This window comes from Aythya marila, assembly GCF_965140915.1.
Source record: "Aythya marila genome assembly, chromosome: 5".
NCBI lineage: Eukaryota > Metazoa > Chordata > Aves > Anseriformes > Anatidae > Aythya > Aythya marila.
The window spans coordinates 17,416,176-17,433,415 of NC_139046.1; the positions used below are offsets into that span (position 1 = coordinate 17,416,176).

General features: G+C 36.7%; 1 protein-coding gene across 3 annotated transcripts in view; it reads left to right on the plus strand.

Annotated features, from left to right (window-relative positions):
* Positions 1 to 211: 211 nt before the first annotated feature.
* The window catches only part of NRDE2 (NRDE-2, necessary for RNA interference, domain containing), a 29,296-nt gene continuing 12,267 nt past the window's right edge, over positions 212 to 17,240 (plus strand). For 2 of the 3 annotated variants that reach the window (XR_014317591.1, XM_082761411.1), the window contains exons 1-7: positions 212 to 646; positions 7,392 to 7,500; positions 9,388 to 9,612; positions 10,866 to 11,015; positions 12,630 to 13,092; positions 13,282 to 13,684; positions 17,005 to 17,138. Coding sequence is in view for 2 of the 3 variants with exons in the window: in XM_082761411.1 (XP_082617537.1) it covers positions 568 to 646; positions 7,392 to 7,500; positions 9,388 to 9,612; positions 10,866 to 11,015; positions 12,630 to 13,092; positions 13,282 to 13,684; positions 17,005 to 17,138 (1,563 nt within the window). In the remaining variant the exon portion in view is untranslated. The remainder of the gene's footprint in view (positions 647 to 7,391; positions 7,501 to 9,387; positions 9,613 to 10,865; positions 11,016 to 12,629; positions 13,093 to 13,281; positions 13,685 to 17,004; positions 17,139 to 17,240) is intronic. The other variant, XM_082761412.1, reaches the window with a different exon arrangement.

Consider the following 17,240-nt stretch of genomic DNA (forward strand, 5'->3'; position numbering starts at 1 on the left):
GGAAATACTACTTTTTACAATACATTAACTCAAGTGTAACATCCTGCCCAAGTAGTCAAAACCATAAGACTGTTCGTTATTTTCCCAGTTCCTTAATGGAGGGCATATTCAATAATACTATTAAACGTGAATGGTGTCCCCACTGGTCAGGGGACTTAAAAATTGCTCATTGTGGGAGTTTATTTCTTCCTTAAGCCTGCACTACCGCCATTCGAGGCAGGCTCCCTAGCCAGACGGACCTTCACTTGGGGCTTCATTCCCAGCGTGATGCATGAGGGAAAATAAGAGTGGCGGGGAAGGAAAGGCTATGGAAACCCCATCCCCGGCTCTTCCCCGCGAGCTGAACAGTAATCCCCTCCTTCACTCCCGTCAGCGGAGGGCAGGAGGATAACACGACACCCCCAGCCCAGAGACTTTCCTCGCTCAGCACCCACAGCGGCCCGGCCGCCATTTTGGGAGCCGGGGCAGGCGAACTACACGTCCCAGCAGGCCCGGCGCCGCGCCGCCATCTTGCCCCTCCGCTCCGCGGGGCAGCTCGGGCGGGCAGCTCGGGCAGGCAGCGGGGCCATGGCGCTGTTCCCGGCCTTCGCCGGTGCCGCCGAGCCCGGGGAGACCCCAGCGGGCAGCAGCGAGGGCTCCAGGAAAGGTAAAACCCTCAGGGAACCCTTCCCCCGGCAGCGCTCCGCGGGGAAGCCCTTCCGCTTCCAGCGGGCGCCGCACGGAGCTTCCTGCCCCGGCCGCCGACCCGGCCGTCAGCGGCACCGGCCTGCGTGTGGGGTCCGCGGGCAGCGGGGGGCTCGGAGGAGGAGATTCCCGCCTGCCAGGCCCGCCTCTGGGCCGCGGCTGCACGGGGCGGGCTGCCCTCGCCGCCGGCTCCTCCCTCCCCTGCGCGGGGCTGCGCGGTCCGAGGGGAGGCTGGGAAAACTTAGTAGCCGCTGCTGCTTCCAATAAAGTTGTCGTACTGCTGAACAGAGTTCCCTTTTGCGGTGTAAATTTGGAGAGAAGCTGAAGTAGGGACACCTGAGGTGTGGGCTGGGTGTGCGCGGGTTTGTTGCCAGGTGTCTGCTGGAGGCGTGGCTGTGGAAACGCTCATCCTGGGGAAGGGTGTGCAAGCCGTAAAGGATCGCTTTGGGAACTTTATGACTGAAAATATTATTCAGCTTGATCTCTTGATTACCACGGCTGCTGTCTAATGAGTTATACTTCTATTAAATGAGCAAAGAACACTAGGTGGTGTATTGCGAAACATAAAGTACACACTCAGTCACAACGTGCATTAATTGTATTGGGAGGTGTTCTGAACTCAGCTTATTGCTTGCCATCTTCCACTGCCCTTGCCTGTCCTTTAGAGACCACAGCAAGAGAAAACTAACGTAATCCCTGGTGTAAATTTCTTGGATGTTTGGTCCAGTCATTATGGTGAGTTTTAGAAACTTTCAGGAATACAACATAGGATAACCTACTTCCCACCTCCTAGCAAGTTCTGCGTTTTGCCCTGATGGCATTGCACCTGTTGATACACAGCCTGCCAGTACAGAGATGCTTTAGCCGTGTCGGGGAGCCGTTCTGGTAATGCACTTGGTGCAGGGAACAGTGAGCATAATAATATCCCAAATCACAGCTTCTAGGAAGAGAGAAGCTGCTGTGCCAAGCAGATGTACAGTAATGTTGCTCTAGTAGTGAGGCCTTTGCTTACATTTTAAAACCCTGGGAATAGAGCCTCAGGTTTGTTATGCAGTCTGTGTCACCGCAGACCACCTGCCTGGAAGGTTAAGTTACACAGAAAAAGATGTTAAGGCGTACTTGCAGGTATAGATTTCAGTTATAGCATTGTTTATGAGATATGTTTTGGTCTACTAGAAGCTTTTAATATCAGATTTATTGACAAAAGTTTAAGGATCATCATTTGTTCACTTTTTATGTTTTACGCAATTTTGTACTTTAACTATCGTATCTCAGTATAAGTAATAAAAATTAAGTACTCAGAAACACATTAATGGTGGCATATATCAAATTTCACACGTTCAGCTTGTGAGAACTTGAGAACTTGACAGACAACTTTGGTATCTGTCTGATAGATGACTCTCTTTCCTCAGAGTTGAGATGAAGCCAAAATCCATCGTGATACGGAGATCACTGAATATGTGTTTTTTAACATTATATGTAAAACTGGGGTGTCTTCAGCAGTCATTCAGGATAACTTTATAGTTTCATAATAAAAAATAGGTAATAACGTAAACACCGTTATCATATTTCATTCTTCTGACCTCTGTCTGATATTCTTTCAAACTTCCATAAATCATTTATAAATATCTGAAACAGTATTGCTGTATGCTCATCCTATCCTGCTAAAATGCTGAGCTGCAGCCATCTCTTGAGCACAAAGTAATTTTGTATATGTTTTCTTAAAATTATATTATCAATTAAAATTATATTATCAATTAAATTATATTATCAAGTTTAATTACTTTTTGGTAAAAGACCACAAATTATCAGTACTGAACAGAACAGTGGTAATAATTAACCCCCCAGGCAGTAGTAAGCATAATGCACAACATTGTTTACAATCTAAAGTATTCCGTAGTTACTATGATACCGTGATTTTTGCTGAAAGCACATTTTCAGCATTTGGAAAGGCAACTGAAGACCTTCATAAAACTCTTTAAAATGCCCCTTAGACATGCACTATATGTATATATACTATATATTTTATCTATAAACACTATATATAATGCTTATAAAAATATATATATATATAACTTGGAAAGGCTTAAAAAAGTGCCACTGGTTTACTTCTACTCTTGCACTCATGAATATAGATGGTGGAATGGAAGAATAGTAAATGCATGCATATTATCACCAAAAATTTGTCTTTTATTTTATTTTCTGAAGAACATAGATCTGGTCTGTGAAAATACTAAACATTCATTTTTTCTTGTCAGACATCTAAAAAGAAGTGGTAGAATTTTAAAGATTGAAATATTTGTATCCACCTAACTGATTCACTGGAGATTTACAAGGAGGTTTGGACTTGCATGTTGCGTAATGGAAAAATTTGTTCAATTCTTTCCAGAGTATCAGGTCAGTTTGATTAAATTGTTCAGAAAACTCTGTAGTTGGAGAATTCTCAACATTGCACTGGTGTGTCCACAGAGGCATATTGACTGTGCTAGGGGTGTTTGTTCGTGCAGTGTGATTCTTCAATATTTTAAAAACGCAATTTGATCTCATCTGTTCAGGTAGAACCAAGCTTAGGCCATCAGGGGATTAATGTTTATGACTCCAGTTCTCAAGGTGAGATTTCCTGTGAGGCACTAAAACAATAATTTGACCTATTAAATGTTACTCTGCTTGTGCTTACTGCCATAAGCACACTGTACCTGGTTTAGTGAGGGACTTCACATCTGTAGGGAAATAACAGATACTTGCAGGTAAAGTTAAGTCAAAATAACATCTTAGAAGTTTGTTAAAATGGTAATAGTAAATGTTATTTTGCTATATTTAATGCAAATTTCCTATGGAAATCATTCTTATGTGTGCTTGCTGTGCCAGTATGCCAGCCTGCTTCCTCAGTATCTCTCTCCCCCCTCAGGAGTTTTAACCCTTTCAAAAAAAAAATAATTGTGAGTGAGAGAGAGAAGTCACAAAACTAGGGGTCTATGAAAATCTGCACTTGCTTAGAAAACGTAAATCTAGGCAAGTGACACTGTTGAGAGAGAGGCTGTAACATGAATTGAACTACTTGGCTTTGAGCATATGCATGTTAGCCAACTAATAAACATCTTCAGAGATCACACTGATACAGCACAGGCTGCCTCCTGCCCAGCTGATAGGGAGGGGATGTGGGAAAGCAGCAGGGTCTGGAGAACTCCGATAATTCCTGAAGCTGTGGCAGTGGGGGAGAGTGTAAAGGATTTAGGGGACAACTCGGAAACCCAGGCTTCATTCTTTTGTAAGACGCAAGATTAATTTATTGACTTATTTTGAGGGAGGAAAGTGAAAATTTTGCCAACTCCCTCGTTATTTAAAAACGTGGTTCCTGTCTTAGAACAGCCTTTAAGGCAGAGAAATATAAAGATAACTGCTTTCCACTCCTGTGCCAAATCAGGTATAAGCTCTGTTTAAACTAACTTGTAGATTCCAAGTGTGTTTTGTGCCTCAAGAAAATTTGTATGCTTGATCAGCCCCTGCTTTTATTGTCTTCTAAAGCAGCTGAAGCTTTACTACTTTCTTTGTTTAATTTATTCTCTGCTCATTTTGTCAATGTAATCAATAATGCTATTTTAAAAAGTAATGTATCAATGGGTTTTTATTTTTCAATTTTTAAGCCCAAAGCTCCTAGTCCTGCTAAAGATCCATATCTCCATTTGGAAATTTCTTGGAACGCAGTGCCTTAATGCTCGAGGTTATAAAATTTAGCATACTTGTATGCAGGCATTTTTTTCCTATTTTGGGCTGCTTTGTATCTAAAGTGTTTACATGGTCAAGTAATATTGTAAAATGCATTATCTGTGTTAATCTTTGGAGGACCAGATACTATGCTCTTGAAATTGACGGAAAGCCTATTTTGAGATGTACAGCATGTTAGAAGATGTTAGGTCAAGATCTTAAATATGTCTTAGACTAATGGTCTAGATCTCATAAGTCTTGAAATCTGAATTTCATCACCAACAACTCTGTATGCTTAAAACAATTCATTTAACTGTTCTGCCGTAGTTTAATTCTTTTTTTTTTTTTTCTGAAAAGCTTAAGCCAGTGTTTTATTAAGAAATGTCATGAGTATTGGTATTAATATATTTCAAGTGGTTTTGAAGCATAGTTCTTTATTCAGATCAATACAGAACTACCTTACAATAAATTAAATTCTGCCAAAATAAATAATTCTAGTAAATGACTTATTACACATTGCAAAGTGAAACAGTAATTTATCAAAAGGAAGCTCAAAGGCTTCTGGGGGATACCACGCAAATTAAAACAAAGATGGATTTTTTTTTTTTAAGGGCATTGAATTTCTCCTTTATTTCTGTAAATGAATAAAAACCCTTATGCACAAATTGGTTGTATTTACCTAAATCTGGAGTGCTCGGGACTGATTAATCTCTGAATTTGTCTATGTATAAGGAAGATGGAGCGTGACCAGAGGAAAGATGTGTTAGGGTTACGGTTTGTTCCTGCATTCCTTTACATCGCTTCTTCAAAACCAAAATGAGCAGAAATAATTGAATATATGGAAGATACCCATTTTTAAATCAGCATCGTATTTAATAAATATACTTGAGGAATCTCAGGCATAAGGCAGCACACTAGCATGTGACATTTATTGAATTAACTCATTTGGTTATGTAGTTATCGGGTGTAGGAAGTTACATAAGTCTTGTGTGTTTCACATATGGTATGGTTGCAGAATTATCTCCTGAGAAACATTATGGGATTTTGTGAAAAATGCTAAATAAAATTCTTCTAAGAAGCAATTCTGATTCTAGGTTGTTTCTTAGTACGTTTCTTACAGGACTGAAATGAGAACTTATTATTGCAGAGCACTTTATTCCCCAGCAGGGGGAATTTTGATAGGCAAGTCACATGTTGCTTGGATATTAGCCAGCAGAAATCTTTCCCCTTTAAGGTCACCAAAAGTTTTGGTTGAATGCGTTGTGGTAGATTTAGAGGTTTAGAATCAAGCACACGTATTTAAGATGAAGGTGCTTGTGCCACAGTGGATTAATTTAAATTCAATTGAATTAAGTAATAGGTTTTTATCATGCGTTAAATAAGTAATAATGGTTTTAAGGTCTTGATTGTTATTGTAATTTTGCATTAATATATTTTAAGTACTTCCGGGGGGGGGGGGGGAAGGGTTTTGGGGTGGATTTGCAACAAAGTGTGGTAACATTTGCCATAGGTGTAGTGATTCCACTGCCAGGCAGATGGATACAATCAAATGCATACAGGTTAGACAGATGAATTTTTATCTTTCTGTCTTTCACTGTGTCTTGCATTTTGGTGATGGAAAGGATGGTGCATGGCAGTACCCTGCAGTGTGCTGCCTGGGGCTCTTCTCTGTGCAGAGATGGAGACTCGGCATGGCCCAGCGAGGACAGCCCTCCCCAAGGGTGCTTGTTCTTTGCTGGCTAGGGCCAGCTCTTGGAAAGTGACAACTGGAGCTTTGCTTGATTATATGTACTTGATGAGTTTATCTTAGGTTAGCAAACTGTTCTGCAGCCTGCTCCATTTTAAATCCTTTTGTGGACAACAGAGACACGAGACAGAAGAAAGAATTTTGGTATGAAGAGATATTTCTGAAAGAAATACTTCTGAAGAAGGAGAGATGTATGGCTTGGCAGACAATGAGTTCATGCTATTTAAGTCTCAGAGGTCAGCGTGGTAAAAAGCACAAAGACAAGAATGTGACAGGAAGAACACTGAGGCAAAAATGGTTGTTAAGCGCATGGAGAACAGGCAGGGAGACAAAATTTGTTCCTTTGTTATCTCCTATGGAATGGCACCAGAGAGGCTGCTGATAAATTCTGTGCTTATGCTAAGCAACAATTTTTGTTTAATGTTAGAAAAGTTCACACGCTTAAGGGTTTTCATAGAAATTTCATTTCTAGAATTCTTTCATAGAAGTTTTAAGATCAGTAAAATTAGGTCAGAAAGTCTACCTTCTACAATGTGTCAACATCTGACCTGATCTGATACCCGAAATGGTTGGTCTGTATGCTAAATGCTGATTAACGCATCAACATGAACATCAATTAGCCTTTTCTCATGCTGTATCCAAGGGTAATGGTATCTCAGTGGTTAGAGAACTGAGAATCCAGTGCTGTATTTTGACCTTGTATAAAACACTTGAGTATTCTTATCAGTAATGGGTGTCCCTATCAATAAAATTGTGTTTAAAATACTTTCCATACAGCAAGTAAAGCACATTTTGTAATTTTCTAAATTTGCATTAAGTTGCGTTTCATTCGTTACCTATGTTTCTTAAGTAATTATGTCCTTCTGTATTTTTTTCAGTTATACTCTTTGAGTCCTTATGTGTTAAAATTAATATTGGAAAGAGACTTAAAAAAATTAATATATATATATATAGCAGTATATGAAACATATTACCTGCTTTCAGAATGAACTTCTAAGTATTGTTACACAGTGTCTTTTTAAAAGCTTAAATTGATGTCCCAAGAGAATCCTGGCTCCTAAATATTTTACCTGGTTGAAACCTATTGTTCTGCTAAATGGAAATTTCATGGACTGCTCTTCAGTGTGCTCAACTATTACACGTGACTTAGTGACATTTGCTGCACATTTAAATGTCTGCTGACTAGATTAACCCCTAACTTTAAAAAACATAGCAAGCTTATTTGTACTGATCTCATGCTTCTCTTCACCTGCAGACCTGGACTGGCTGAGTAACCCAAGCTTCTCTACCGAAGATGCACTGTTAGTGCATCAACGCACTACAGAAGTTGCAAATTCTACCCCTGAAAAATCACCGCTAATAAGGTAGAATATACTTCAATATCTCTTTAGCCTCTTTTTTTTTTTTTTGGTCCTGCTTATCTTTTGTTATGGGAGACCAAAATCAGGAGCTTTTAGTGCTGCTTTTCATTCCAATGTTCACTATTTATAAAGGCCTGAGCTGAGTCATATATGAAAGTATGAATAATGCTTCCATGTCCTTTAACTTAAAATAATGAGAAGTTATACTTATATAATTACATTTCAATTTTCTTTTTCTCACAGCTACATTTAAATCATTGTTATTTTGGCAGGGAAATGGAGCTGAGTGATGATGATGATTCTTCATTAGCTTTTGAATGTCCTTAGTGACCCTTGAAATAATGTAAAGATTAAGCATCATCTTTGTGATTTCTCTGTGAAAACCATTTAAATCAACCATTTCACAGTCAAGTACAGGATTTATTTTTTTTTTTTTTTTACTTTTTAAAAACTAGTTGAAGATGTGAATTAATGAGGTAATACCTGTATCAAGTTTTTCAGCAGCATAGATTGTGCTGCTCACTGAAGAGGCCGATTATGTTATTTTTACAAATATGTGTTGTGGGCACCACATTTGTTAAAGTACTGGTTGATTTTAATACCTTCACTTGAACAGTTGCTGTACTTGACATATCTAGACTATAACTAAAACTGAATAATTAATAGAATCCAGTTGCAGTTGCCAAGTTTGAAAACTTAGTCATGTTTAATTTGAAACAAGCTCCGGTGTTTATGTTGGCTGTTGGTGGCAGTGAGACAGAATGTCTTTATAATAAAAATCATAGTTGAATACATCCTTTCATATACTTATGTTTACATTTACACATATTGTATAAATGAAATGCCATCACTGTTTTATTTATCAGTCATATATTCTACTTTTATTGTCACTAAGGAATTTACAAATTACCCTTCAGATAGAATGATCTAATAAACCCACCATATTTAACTTTTGAAAAAGAATGTAAAAAAAAAAATCTTTCTTATGTATTACTGGGGTACACTCTCATTTCAATAAAAACTAATTAATACAGTTAAGGTAGTTGATTGTGTTTTTTTTATTATTATTTTTGTTTGTTTTTAAGATTTTGATGGGTTCTCCCATGGATTCTTTTTTCTTCATACTTTCATACAAAGACACTGCTTTGTGTTCTTTTTGGAGGTGCCTTGCTTCTGAAACAATGCATTTCCTTTTATTGACTCATTAATAATACTGAGCCTTGTTGCTCCTCTTTTAGTGTGATCTCTTAGTAAGTCAGTTGTCTATCACATGTAGTGTTTGTTATTACATTTTATTATACGATGTTTATATGATGTTACTACAGTTTGTTATACGACAGCATTAATTCAGTAGTCACCAAAAATTGTTCCTTAAGAAGTAAGATTTGAATTTTTAAGCTGGAAGTGATTTTGAAAATACTTCTTTGATTTTTTTTTTTTTTATGTAAATCATAATGAAACAAAGAAAAGGTACAGACTTTTTTTTTCTTTGGGGTCACTGTGAAAGGTGACAATCTTTTTAGCTTGACCTAAGTTGTCTCCACCCAGTTGTTACAAGATTTTATCAGCTCATTTATTTTCTTTAATTTGGTGGTGATAACAGATGGATACTTGTATAGATCCCACATCAAAATGTCTTTGACAATTAAAAATTTAAGACTGTTTTTCAGCAATTCCAGAAGATGAGAAAAATATAGTTGTTATTTACTGCAGTTCTACTGTATATTACGTTTTATGGGTTGCTGTTAACTCTCTTCTCCAGAAAGACAGGCAGGGTAGAGAAAGGTGAAGGGTAAAAATGTTTATGAGCTTTCTCACAGTGATATCTTTTTACAGTTCTACTACTCAGATATCTAAGTGTATATATAGATATATATACTCCTTTCCAAGCAGGACTACTTCAAGATCAGAGCTGTCAGGGGAAAGTGATTCAGATGAGAATCTGAAAAAGTCAAGCAAGAAAAGGAAAAAGAAAAAGAAAAAGCATCACCACTACAAGACAAAAAAGAAAGCCAAAGGGGACTCCAGCAGCAGCGAATCAGACTTGGACACTAAGCACATCAAGGACAGAGCTACAGCAAGTGGCAGAAATCGCGAAAAGGAAGCAGCAGCAAAGTATGCACTTATTAATACTATGCAAAATGTAAATTTGTTGTGTTTTTTTTTAACTTGTCTCTTCAACTTTATGAATGAGATTCTTGCCCCTGGTGTGTTGTTTTTTTTCCTAAGCTTTAAATGATCAAACCTATGTTCAAAACAATGAAAAAGATTCGAATTAGAAACACCTGTTTTATCACTTCTGAAAAAATGTGACTAAAATATTTTGGAAAATACTGTTCTTCAGAACAAAACACCGAATGGGTGTAATGAAGTATTTTAAAAGATGTTTAAAGGCTAATTTTGTGTATTTGTAAGCATCTTGTTTCCTGTCGTGGGTCCTTGCTTTACTTGTAGAGCTTGGATAGGGCTTGCATTAAACATTATTCTTAATTAGTGCAATAACACAGCTGTATTTGTCTTGTAATATAACTTCTTACTTACAGAGTTCACATTTGCTTTTTTCTTCATATTAAGACAAAGCTTATATTAATTTAATATTTCTTTAATGTCCATCCATTTATTGCTATATGCCATATGTTTCATACTTCTTATTCTTAGTATATCTGGGTGAGTATTTAAACAATTGAAATTGTTTTACCAGATCTTTTTTTGTTAATTCTGGGAGCTCTGAAGTACTGTGTAATTGGTGGAGGTGTCATTTTTGCATGAAATAGTAGGTGTCTAGTAACGAGCATGATCCTTGAGCAGTAAAAGAGGTTCTACAAACACATTGAGTATTCTGCTTTGGCAAACCACATACACAGTCATATGTTTTTCTCAGTCTTTTGGTTTTTGATGTTTTCAATCTAAGTGGCTCAATCTAACTGGCTGTGTAAATCGCCTTTCCCTGTTTCTCATCATGTTTGTCAGCTTGAGCAGCCATTTTGCCTCTCTGATTCTGCATCTGCTCCTGGGGAAGGAGTGAGGATGTGGTCACACTGAAGAACTATTGTTACAGCTGGGTGTACTCCAGGCCATCTTTGACTTTTCCTCTATTTTCTACTTTTCCAAGGCAGATTTTGCAAGAGCTGAGAGCACAGGTTCATAAGCACCTGTATATGCTATAAATATATACACATTGTATACATCGTGTATACACATGTGTATATACACACACACACACACAATGTGTATATATATGTATGCATATATATGTGTGTGTATATGCATACATACACATATATATATACACACACACGATGTTTCCTGGTTTTGTAAATGCTGAATATGTGCACAAATAATTAGAATATACTTCTCGTTTTCTTCAGTCTAGGTGATAAAACATCAAATCTTACCAACAACCGCTTTGTTTGGCTTGATGACGTCCAGGCTTTCACAGCAGAAACTTTCAGAATAGACAAGAAATCAGATCCTGCAAACTGGGCCTACAAATCCCTGTATCGAGGGGACATTGCAAGGTACAATACGTTGGTTTGTATTGGTTTGCAAGCTATCATGGAATCACTAACTCAAGATTCATTAAATTGAGGCTGGTTGTGAAATAGTTGACATTTCAAATTTTTATGAATCACACAGAATCACAGAATTTCTAGGTTGGAAGAGACCTCAAGATCATCGAGTCCAACCTCTGACCTAACACTAACAGTCCCCACTAAACCATATCCCTAAGCTCTACAAGACGGTGAGAAAATACCTTCTATAGCGTACTTAATAGCGTACTTAAAAAATTAACTTTGTATTGGATCAAAATATCATTGAAGACAAAAGATGCCATGAAAAAATGGGAATAAAGTACTTTTTTAAAACATTCTTTATTAGTAGACCACAGGCATGTGAACCTCTAGATCTGCCATCTGGAGGTGGCATCATTCAAAAGGCATGGTTTCAAAGTCAGAAACTCTAGGTTCAGTTCTGGATGGTCTCCAGGTCGTACATTTTGATCTCTTCATTGCTCTTTTTCTGTGCCTAAAAGGGAAATGAAGATACTATGTTTCTCATATTAGAAATGTCAAGAAATTTACTTACTTGAGTAGTTTGAGATTTTTGCAAAAAGTGCAAATACTTTCTTAGCAAATGGATTCTGTGTTAGATCATGCAGACGTTACACCAAAGAGTATCTGTTTAATGCATTGCTACATTTCAAATGGCTGTAGATGAAATTACATATTCAACATCCTTAGTGGGTTACTAGTATTATGCTAATGCTTCAGAGCTTTTCCCTGAATTAACAGAGAAGTCCATCCAAGGGAGCTCACGCTGGGCTTATGCATTATGCATGCACACTTTTTGCTTCATGTTCTCAAGGAAAAGTGTTTACTGTGTATAATGTAATTATTTGTGGAGGAAGAGGGATTGATGTCTTTTATTTTTGTGGAGGAAGAGGGATTGATGTCTTTTATTTTTGTAATATGTATACCTGTGTAGTAAAACTGCCTGGTTACAATCCATTCCACTTTTCTGCCAACTTTGGGTTGTCAGCTGTTGTTTGAGATGGAAAATGTTATTTCGGCATTGCACATCACTGCATCTGCCATTGAAATGACATTTTTGGTAATATTTTAAAATGACATCTTTCTTTGTTAGTCCGTAGCCTTCATTGTGGCCTTCATGAATCTGTTTTTTTTCCCCCTCTGGTTGGCTTATAAGATGGAGAAAGGCTTAGGGATGCAAAAGAAAAATTACCAGATGAACTGCTGTTGTCTAATTATTCACTTTAAAATAATCTAATCTAAATACCATTAAATAATGTTGTCTGTTGATCTTTGTCCAGGTATGTCTACATGGTTTAAATTGATTGGAGGAAAAAATATTTTTTTTTCTGGAAGTAGGATGGCCATCGTTGAACTTAGAAAAAGCTTTAAATGATAGAAGTTCTGATGGCACTGCAAAAATAAATAAATTAAAGACTTAGAGAGTTCCCAAGTTCTTAAACTTTTGAAGCTCTCTGCATATGCTATTTGGGTCAATTTGGATTAAAGTACTGTTTCATAGTTTCATACTTCCTTTCAAAAAGGAGTTATCCTTTCTTACATGTATTTTAGAATACGTTTAACTGTATTTTTCCTTTTAAGATATAAAAGGAAAGGAGAGTCCTGTCTTGGCATAGATGCAAAGAAACAATGTATAACTTGGGACAGTCCTGCATCCCAAAAGAAGCAATCACAGAGGCGACCTGAGCGCTACTTTTCAAAGAACAATGTGAAGACATTAAACACAGATGGGATTCCTGTTTGCAATAAAAGTTCTCCATCTGACTCAGCTGCTTTTATACCAGTTTTCCAAATGGAAAGCAGTGATCCTTCTGACACAACAGAGGTAAACCCTCTTGGGATTTATGATCCATCAACTACAGTGTGGCTGCAAGGAAAAGGAAACAAAGATGCGGAACATGAGCCTGTAAATACACAGCAGGCATTTCAGGAGTCTGCGATAAATGTTAACCCCATTCTAATGACAAAAGTGGAAGAATATAACAAGAAAGTCAGAGAAAACCCAAGAGATATTAATGCTTGGATGGAATTTGTTTCTTTTCAGGTATGTTTTTTGACAGACATGACTGCTCATTATTAAGTAATAAATACACAAATGTATTTCAGTTTCCTCTGTTTAGGACTATATATATTTACTAGAAAAGAATGAGCTGTTAATTCATTTTCACAAATGTCAGTGTTCTTCTCATGATGGTTGTTCCTAATGTTGTTATGATCTTTGTTTTGTTTAAAGGATGAATTAATGAGAGGACCTAGCCCTTATGCAAGTATGGGAGAGCAGGAAGTAAGAAGAAAATCACTGAAGTTAATCTTAGAAAAGAAACTAGCTATTTTAGAGAGGGCAATTGAAAGCAATCCAGGTAATGTTGATCTGAGACTCGCCAGGTTGAAGGTTTGCACAGAATTCTGGGAACCACCAGCTTTGATCAAAGAATGGCAGAAGCTAATTTTCATACATCCCAATAACCCAGAGCTGTGGAAGAAATATCTTCTGTTCTGTCAAAGTCAGTTCAGTACCTTTTCTGTTTCAAAAATCAATGGGCTCTATGGAAAATGCTTGACTACGCTGGCAGCTGTACAGGATGGCAGCATGGTGTCACATCCCCCACTGCCAGGCACAGAAGAAGCTATGCTAGGTAAGGAAGTTTTTCTCTCTTTTGTGGTATGGTCAGAAAGGTCTTCATAAGAGTTGAATACATTCTCTGTAAGAACAGACTTTCCTATCTGTTATAGGAAAATTTTATTCTCTTCAAAATGCTGGCATCTTGTTTTCTTAGCTGAGAATTGAAGCAGACATTCCAACCAAATATGGGTACGGCAGATGCTTCCCTTCCCCAGATGAGTTTGTGATACACCATCCAAGTATAATGTCCTGAGTGGTTTACAGTACAACGGCAAGGCTTAAGAATTGCAGCCAGCAGCCAAGAGAGGTGCTTTTATCTTTGAAAAGTGTTTTATAAAAAAAAGTTTGGTTGTGAGAGAAATTATCTCTTGTTCAAAAGTTTTATTTTTAATTACTTTTATCCAGAAAAGAAAAGGATAATGTGAAATTTTTGTGAGAGTTACAATGAATGCATTCAGAATTCTGAACTGCAATGCTATATAATCGTGCCATTTACATTTATTGTATGCATTTATCTGCAAGTTAAAATTTATTATATAATTATGCCTGGAAGGAAAGTTAGTCAGATGGTTAGGATGCTGGACAGGATCCAGGCAAGAAACAGGTTTGTGCTCAGTTCTGGCACAGGCTTTAAATTTGTCTGGAGCCAAATGAAAGTCATATCCCGTTTCAATTATGCTTCTCTAAACTCAAAGGGTCATTGTGATCGTTAATCTATGGATATGCTGAGGAGGAAAATATTAGTGTCACTATGAATCTGGATTATTTTTCTTTAAAATACATTTTAAAGCTAGAAGAGACTATTATGCTGTAGTTCATGCTTTTTCATCTGTGGCATAGTCCAAGAAACTTCTATTTTTGTCCAAATCTTGAAAGTGCTGTTGGAACAATAATGCTATCTGTTAAGCAATGTGCAGTCTTGACTTTAAGATTATGATGCCAATGCTGTGTTACAAAATAACTTAAATTCTTTGGATCTCTTATGGTGGTCTTCTGATTCATTTTGGATCAAGAGCTGGAAAATGTTTTGTAAAGGAAAAGTCCCCTACTGGCAGGTGGCTGTTGTACTGCCTGGTATCTTCTGATGTTCTAATTACGGTCTTTGACTTCTAATACTTCATTCACTTTGTACGTCAACTACAACAGATGTTTCTTGGGACAAATGTTTTATTCAGCCTCTACATGTATATTTTTTTCAAACAGGAAGGTTTCCTTTTTTTTTTTTTTTTTTCTGCACAGAACATACTTACTTGTTAAATATTTTGTGAAAAAAATGTTTTTCAATATGGTCCCTTTGACTAGTTTAATATGTTACGTTGAAACATTTTTCACAAAGCATGCTTGTTGGCAAGTCTACCCATATAAATAGGTTGAAAAAACAACTCAACTTTTCTTGTGTTTCTGTTCACTCTTAATTTCTACTTGTCCTGTATTAGCACTATAGTGAATTGTTTAAAAGCTCTGTCAAGAACTTTTTTTTTCTGTTATATCTTCCCCACACACACTCCACCCCACCCATACAGACACTTTGGAATTCAAGTAATAGGAGTGGAGAAACTTCCAGGGGGGTCTTCTTGGTCTGAAAGTGTTTTTTTTATTATTGTTATTTTTAGTTCCTTAACTATTTGTAATTCTTGAGGTAAGTTTGAACTAAGAAAACTACAAATTTTTGTTAACATAAATCTACTAAGAGTTTCACGAATTAGGGGTAGATGTATGTAGGCTTCTATCATCAACCTTTGATAATGATAAAGTGTAAGAGCTAAGTTTAAGTAGTGGTGGACTGTGCCATCTAGTGTTCAATTATGTGCATGATACTATCTGCTTCAAAACAGTATCAGTGTATTTTTTAAACATGAAGAAAGGTAAAGATGTATTTAAAATTATAGATCAGTCTTCAAATATTTTTATCTTGTAACATTTTAAATTTACTAGGATCTGTTAATGTAAAGCAAGAGAAAATAAGCATCCTCAAGTTCTGCTGTAGAAAGGCAGTCCTGTTTTTCAAATTATATGTACCAGTTGGGGAGAAACATCCATACCTTCTAGGTTCAGCTCTAGAAGTGTCCTAGCATCGTAAACCAAATTAAATATGTATGCATGTTGTTTTCAGTTTTTATCACAAAGAAAACACTGATCTTTGCATTTCTTCAGTTTTCTTTTTTGTCATGCAGAAAGTCTTATGCTATTAGTTATTTTTGGCTCCAGTTTGACAGCAAGTCCTGATGAGATATTCTCTTCATTCAGAACATTTTAATCAATGTTCATTAGTTGGAAGCTGTTGAACTGGGAAGCAACAATTTTTTTCAGTGGCAATTGGATACCAAAATTGATGGAATAAGTGCCTAAACTGATTAAAATACTTTGGAAGATTCTATCAGACACTTAGCACACTTCTTGTTGTTTAATGAGATTTCTGAAGGTATTTAAGTCTTTGTTGTCAGAAAGAATGACCTTGCAGGAAGATTAATGGAACGCTTACTTCGTATATTTTAGCTGAATTCAAATTTTTGTGTGCGCATATCTGGTGTAAATCTGAACAAGAGGAGTAAATTGTTTGCCACTCAATATAAAGAGATAAAGTCATCATAATTTGTATAAACCTATGAAGTTGCATTTGTGTATCTAGACACATACATACTTTGTTTTGGTTTTGAAGGTTTTTAAACAAAGCAGCATTTGAGTAACTATTTTCAAAACTATCAATGAATTATCTGTCTTATTTGTTGCAAAAATTATAATTTAAAGCACTTTGTCAAACAGCCCCTGTTTTGTTAAGAGTTGAATGTTATTTAGAGTATTGGAATATCTCTGAAATGTCCTTGCATTATCTAGTAGTAGTTTGTTTGTTTGTTTTTAATATGTTATTTTTCTAGCTCTTTTCTTTTGTCCTAAAATTGTCATTGCAAACATATGAATAGAAAATCTGAGGTTATTCTTTCCTGTATAAGCTGGGATTTGAGGCTCAGTGTGTAGTAGGGGTATGACAATGATTACAGAAATAATTTGTTGAAGAGCAAGGGACAGGATGATTCGCTAATCTCAAGCAGTAATGCTTTGGCCAAAAGACCAGACTCTCATAAAGGAAAATAAAATGGCATCTGTTTAGCACATTTAAAGTGGGAGGACTTGAAGTTAACTACAGACTACAATAATTTTGACATGCTTTTATGTCAGTTACTCCTATGTTTTGGATTTTGACACTGTTCCAGAACAATTATTCTCCACAGCACTTCATGTATGTCTTTTGTGTATTTGTGGGCTTTATTAAAATACTTAACAACAACAATTTATTTGAAATAAAGACAAAACTTTCTTTCCTTTCCTTTACAGCTATATTTATTCAGCAATGCCACTTCCTGCGACAGGCTGGCCATTCTGAGAAAGCAGTGTCTTTGTTTCAGGCTCTGATTGACTTCACCTTCTTTAAACCTGACAGTGTAAAAGATCTGCCAACAAAGGGACAGGTAGCAATTTCCATTTAAATGGGTTTATGTCCTTGTGCATTACAGAGAATGCTGCAGCAGAAAAATATTGATGAATTTTAAGGACATAAGGAAAATACTTTG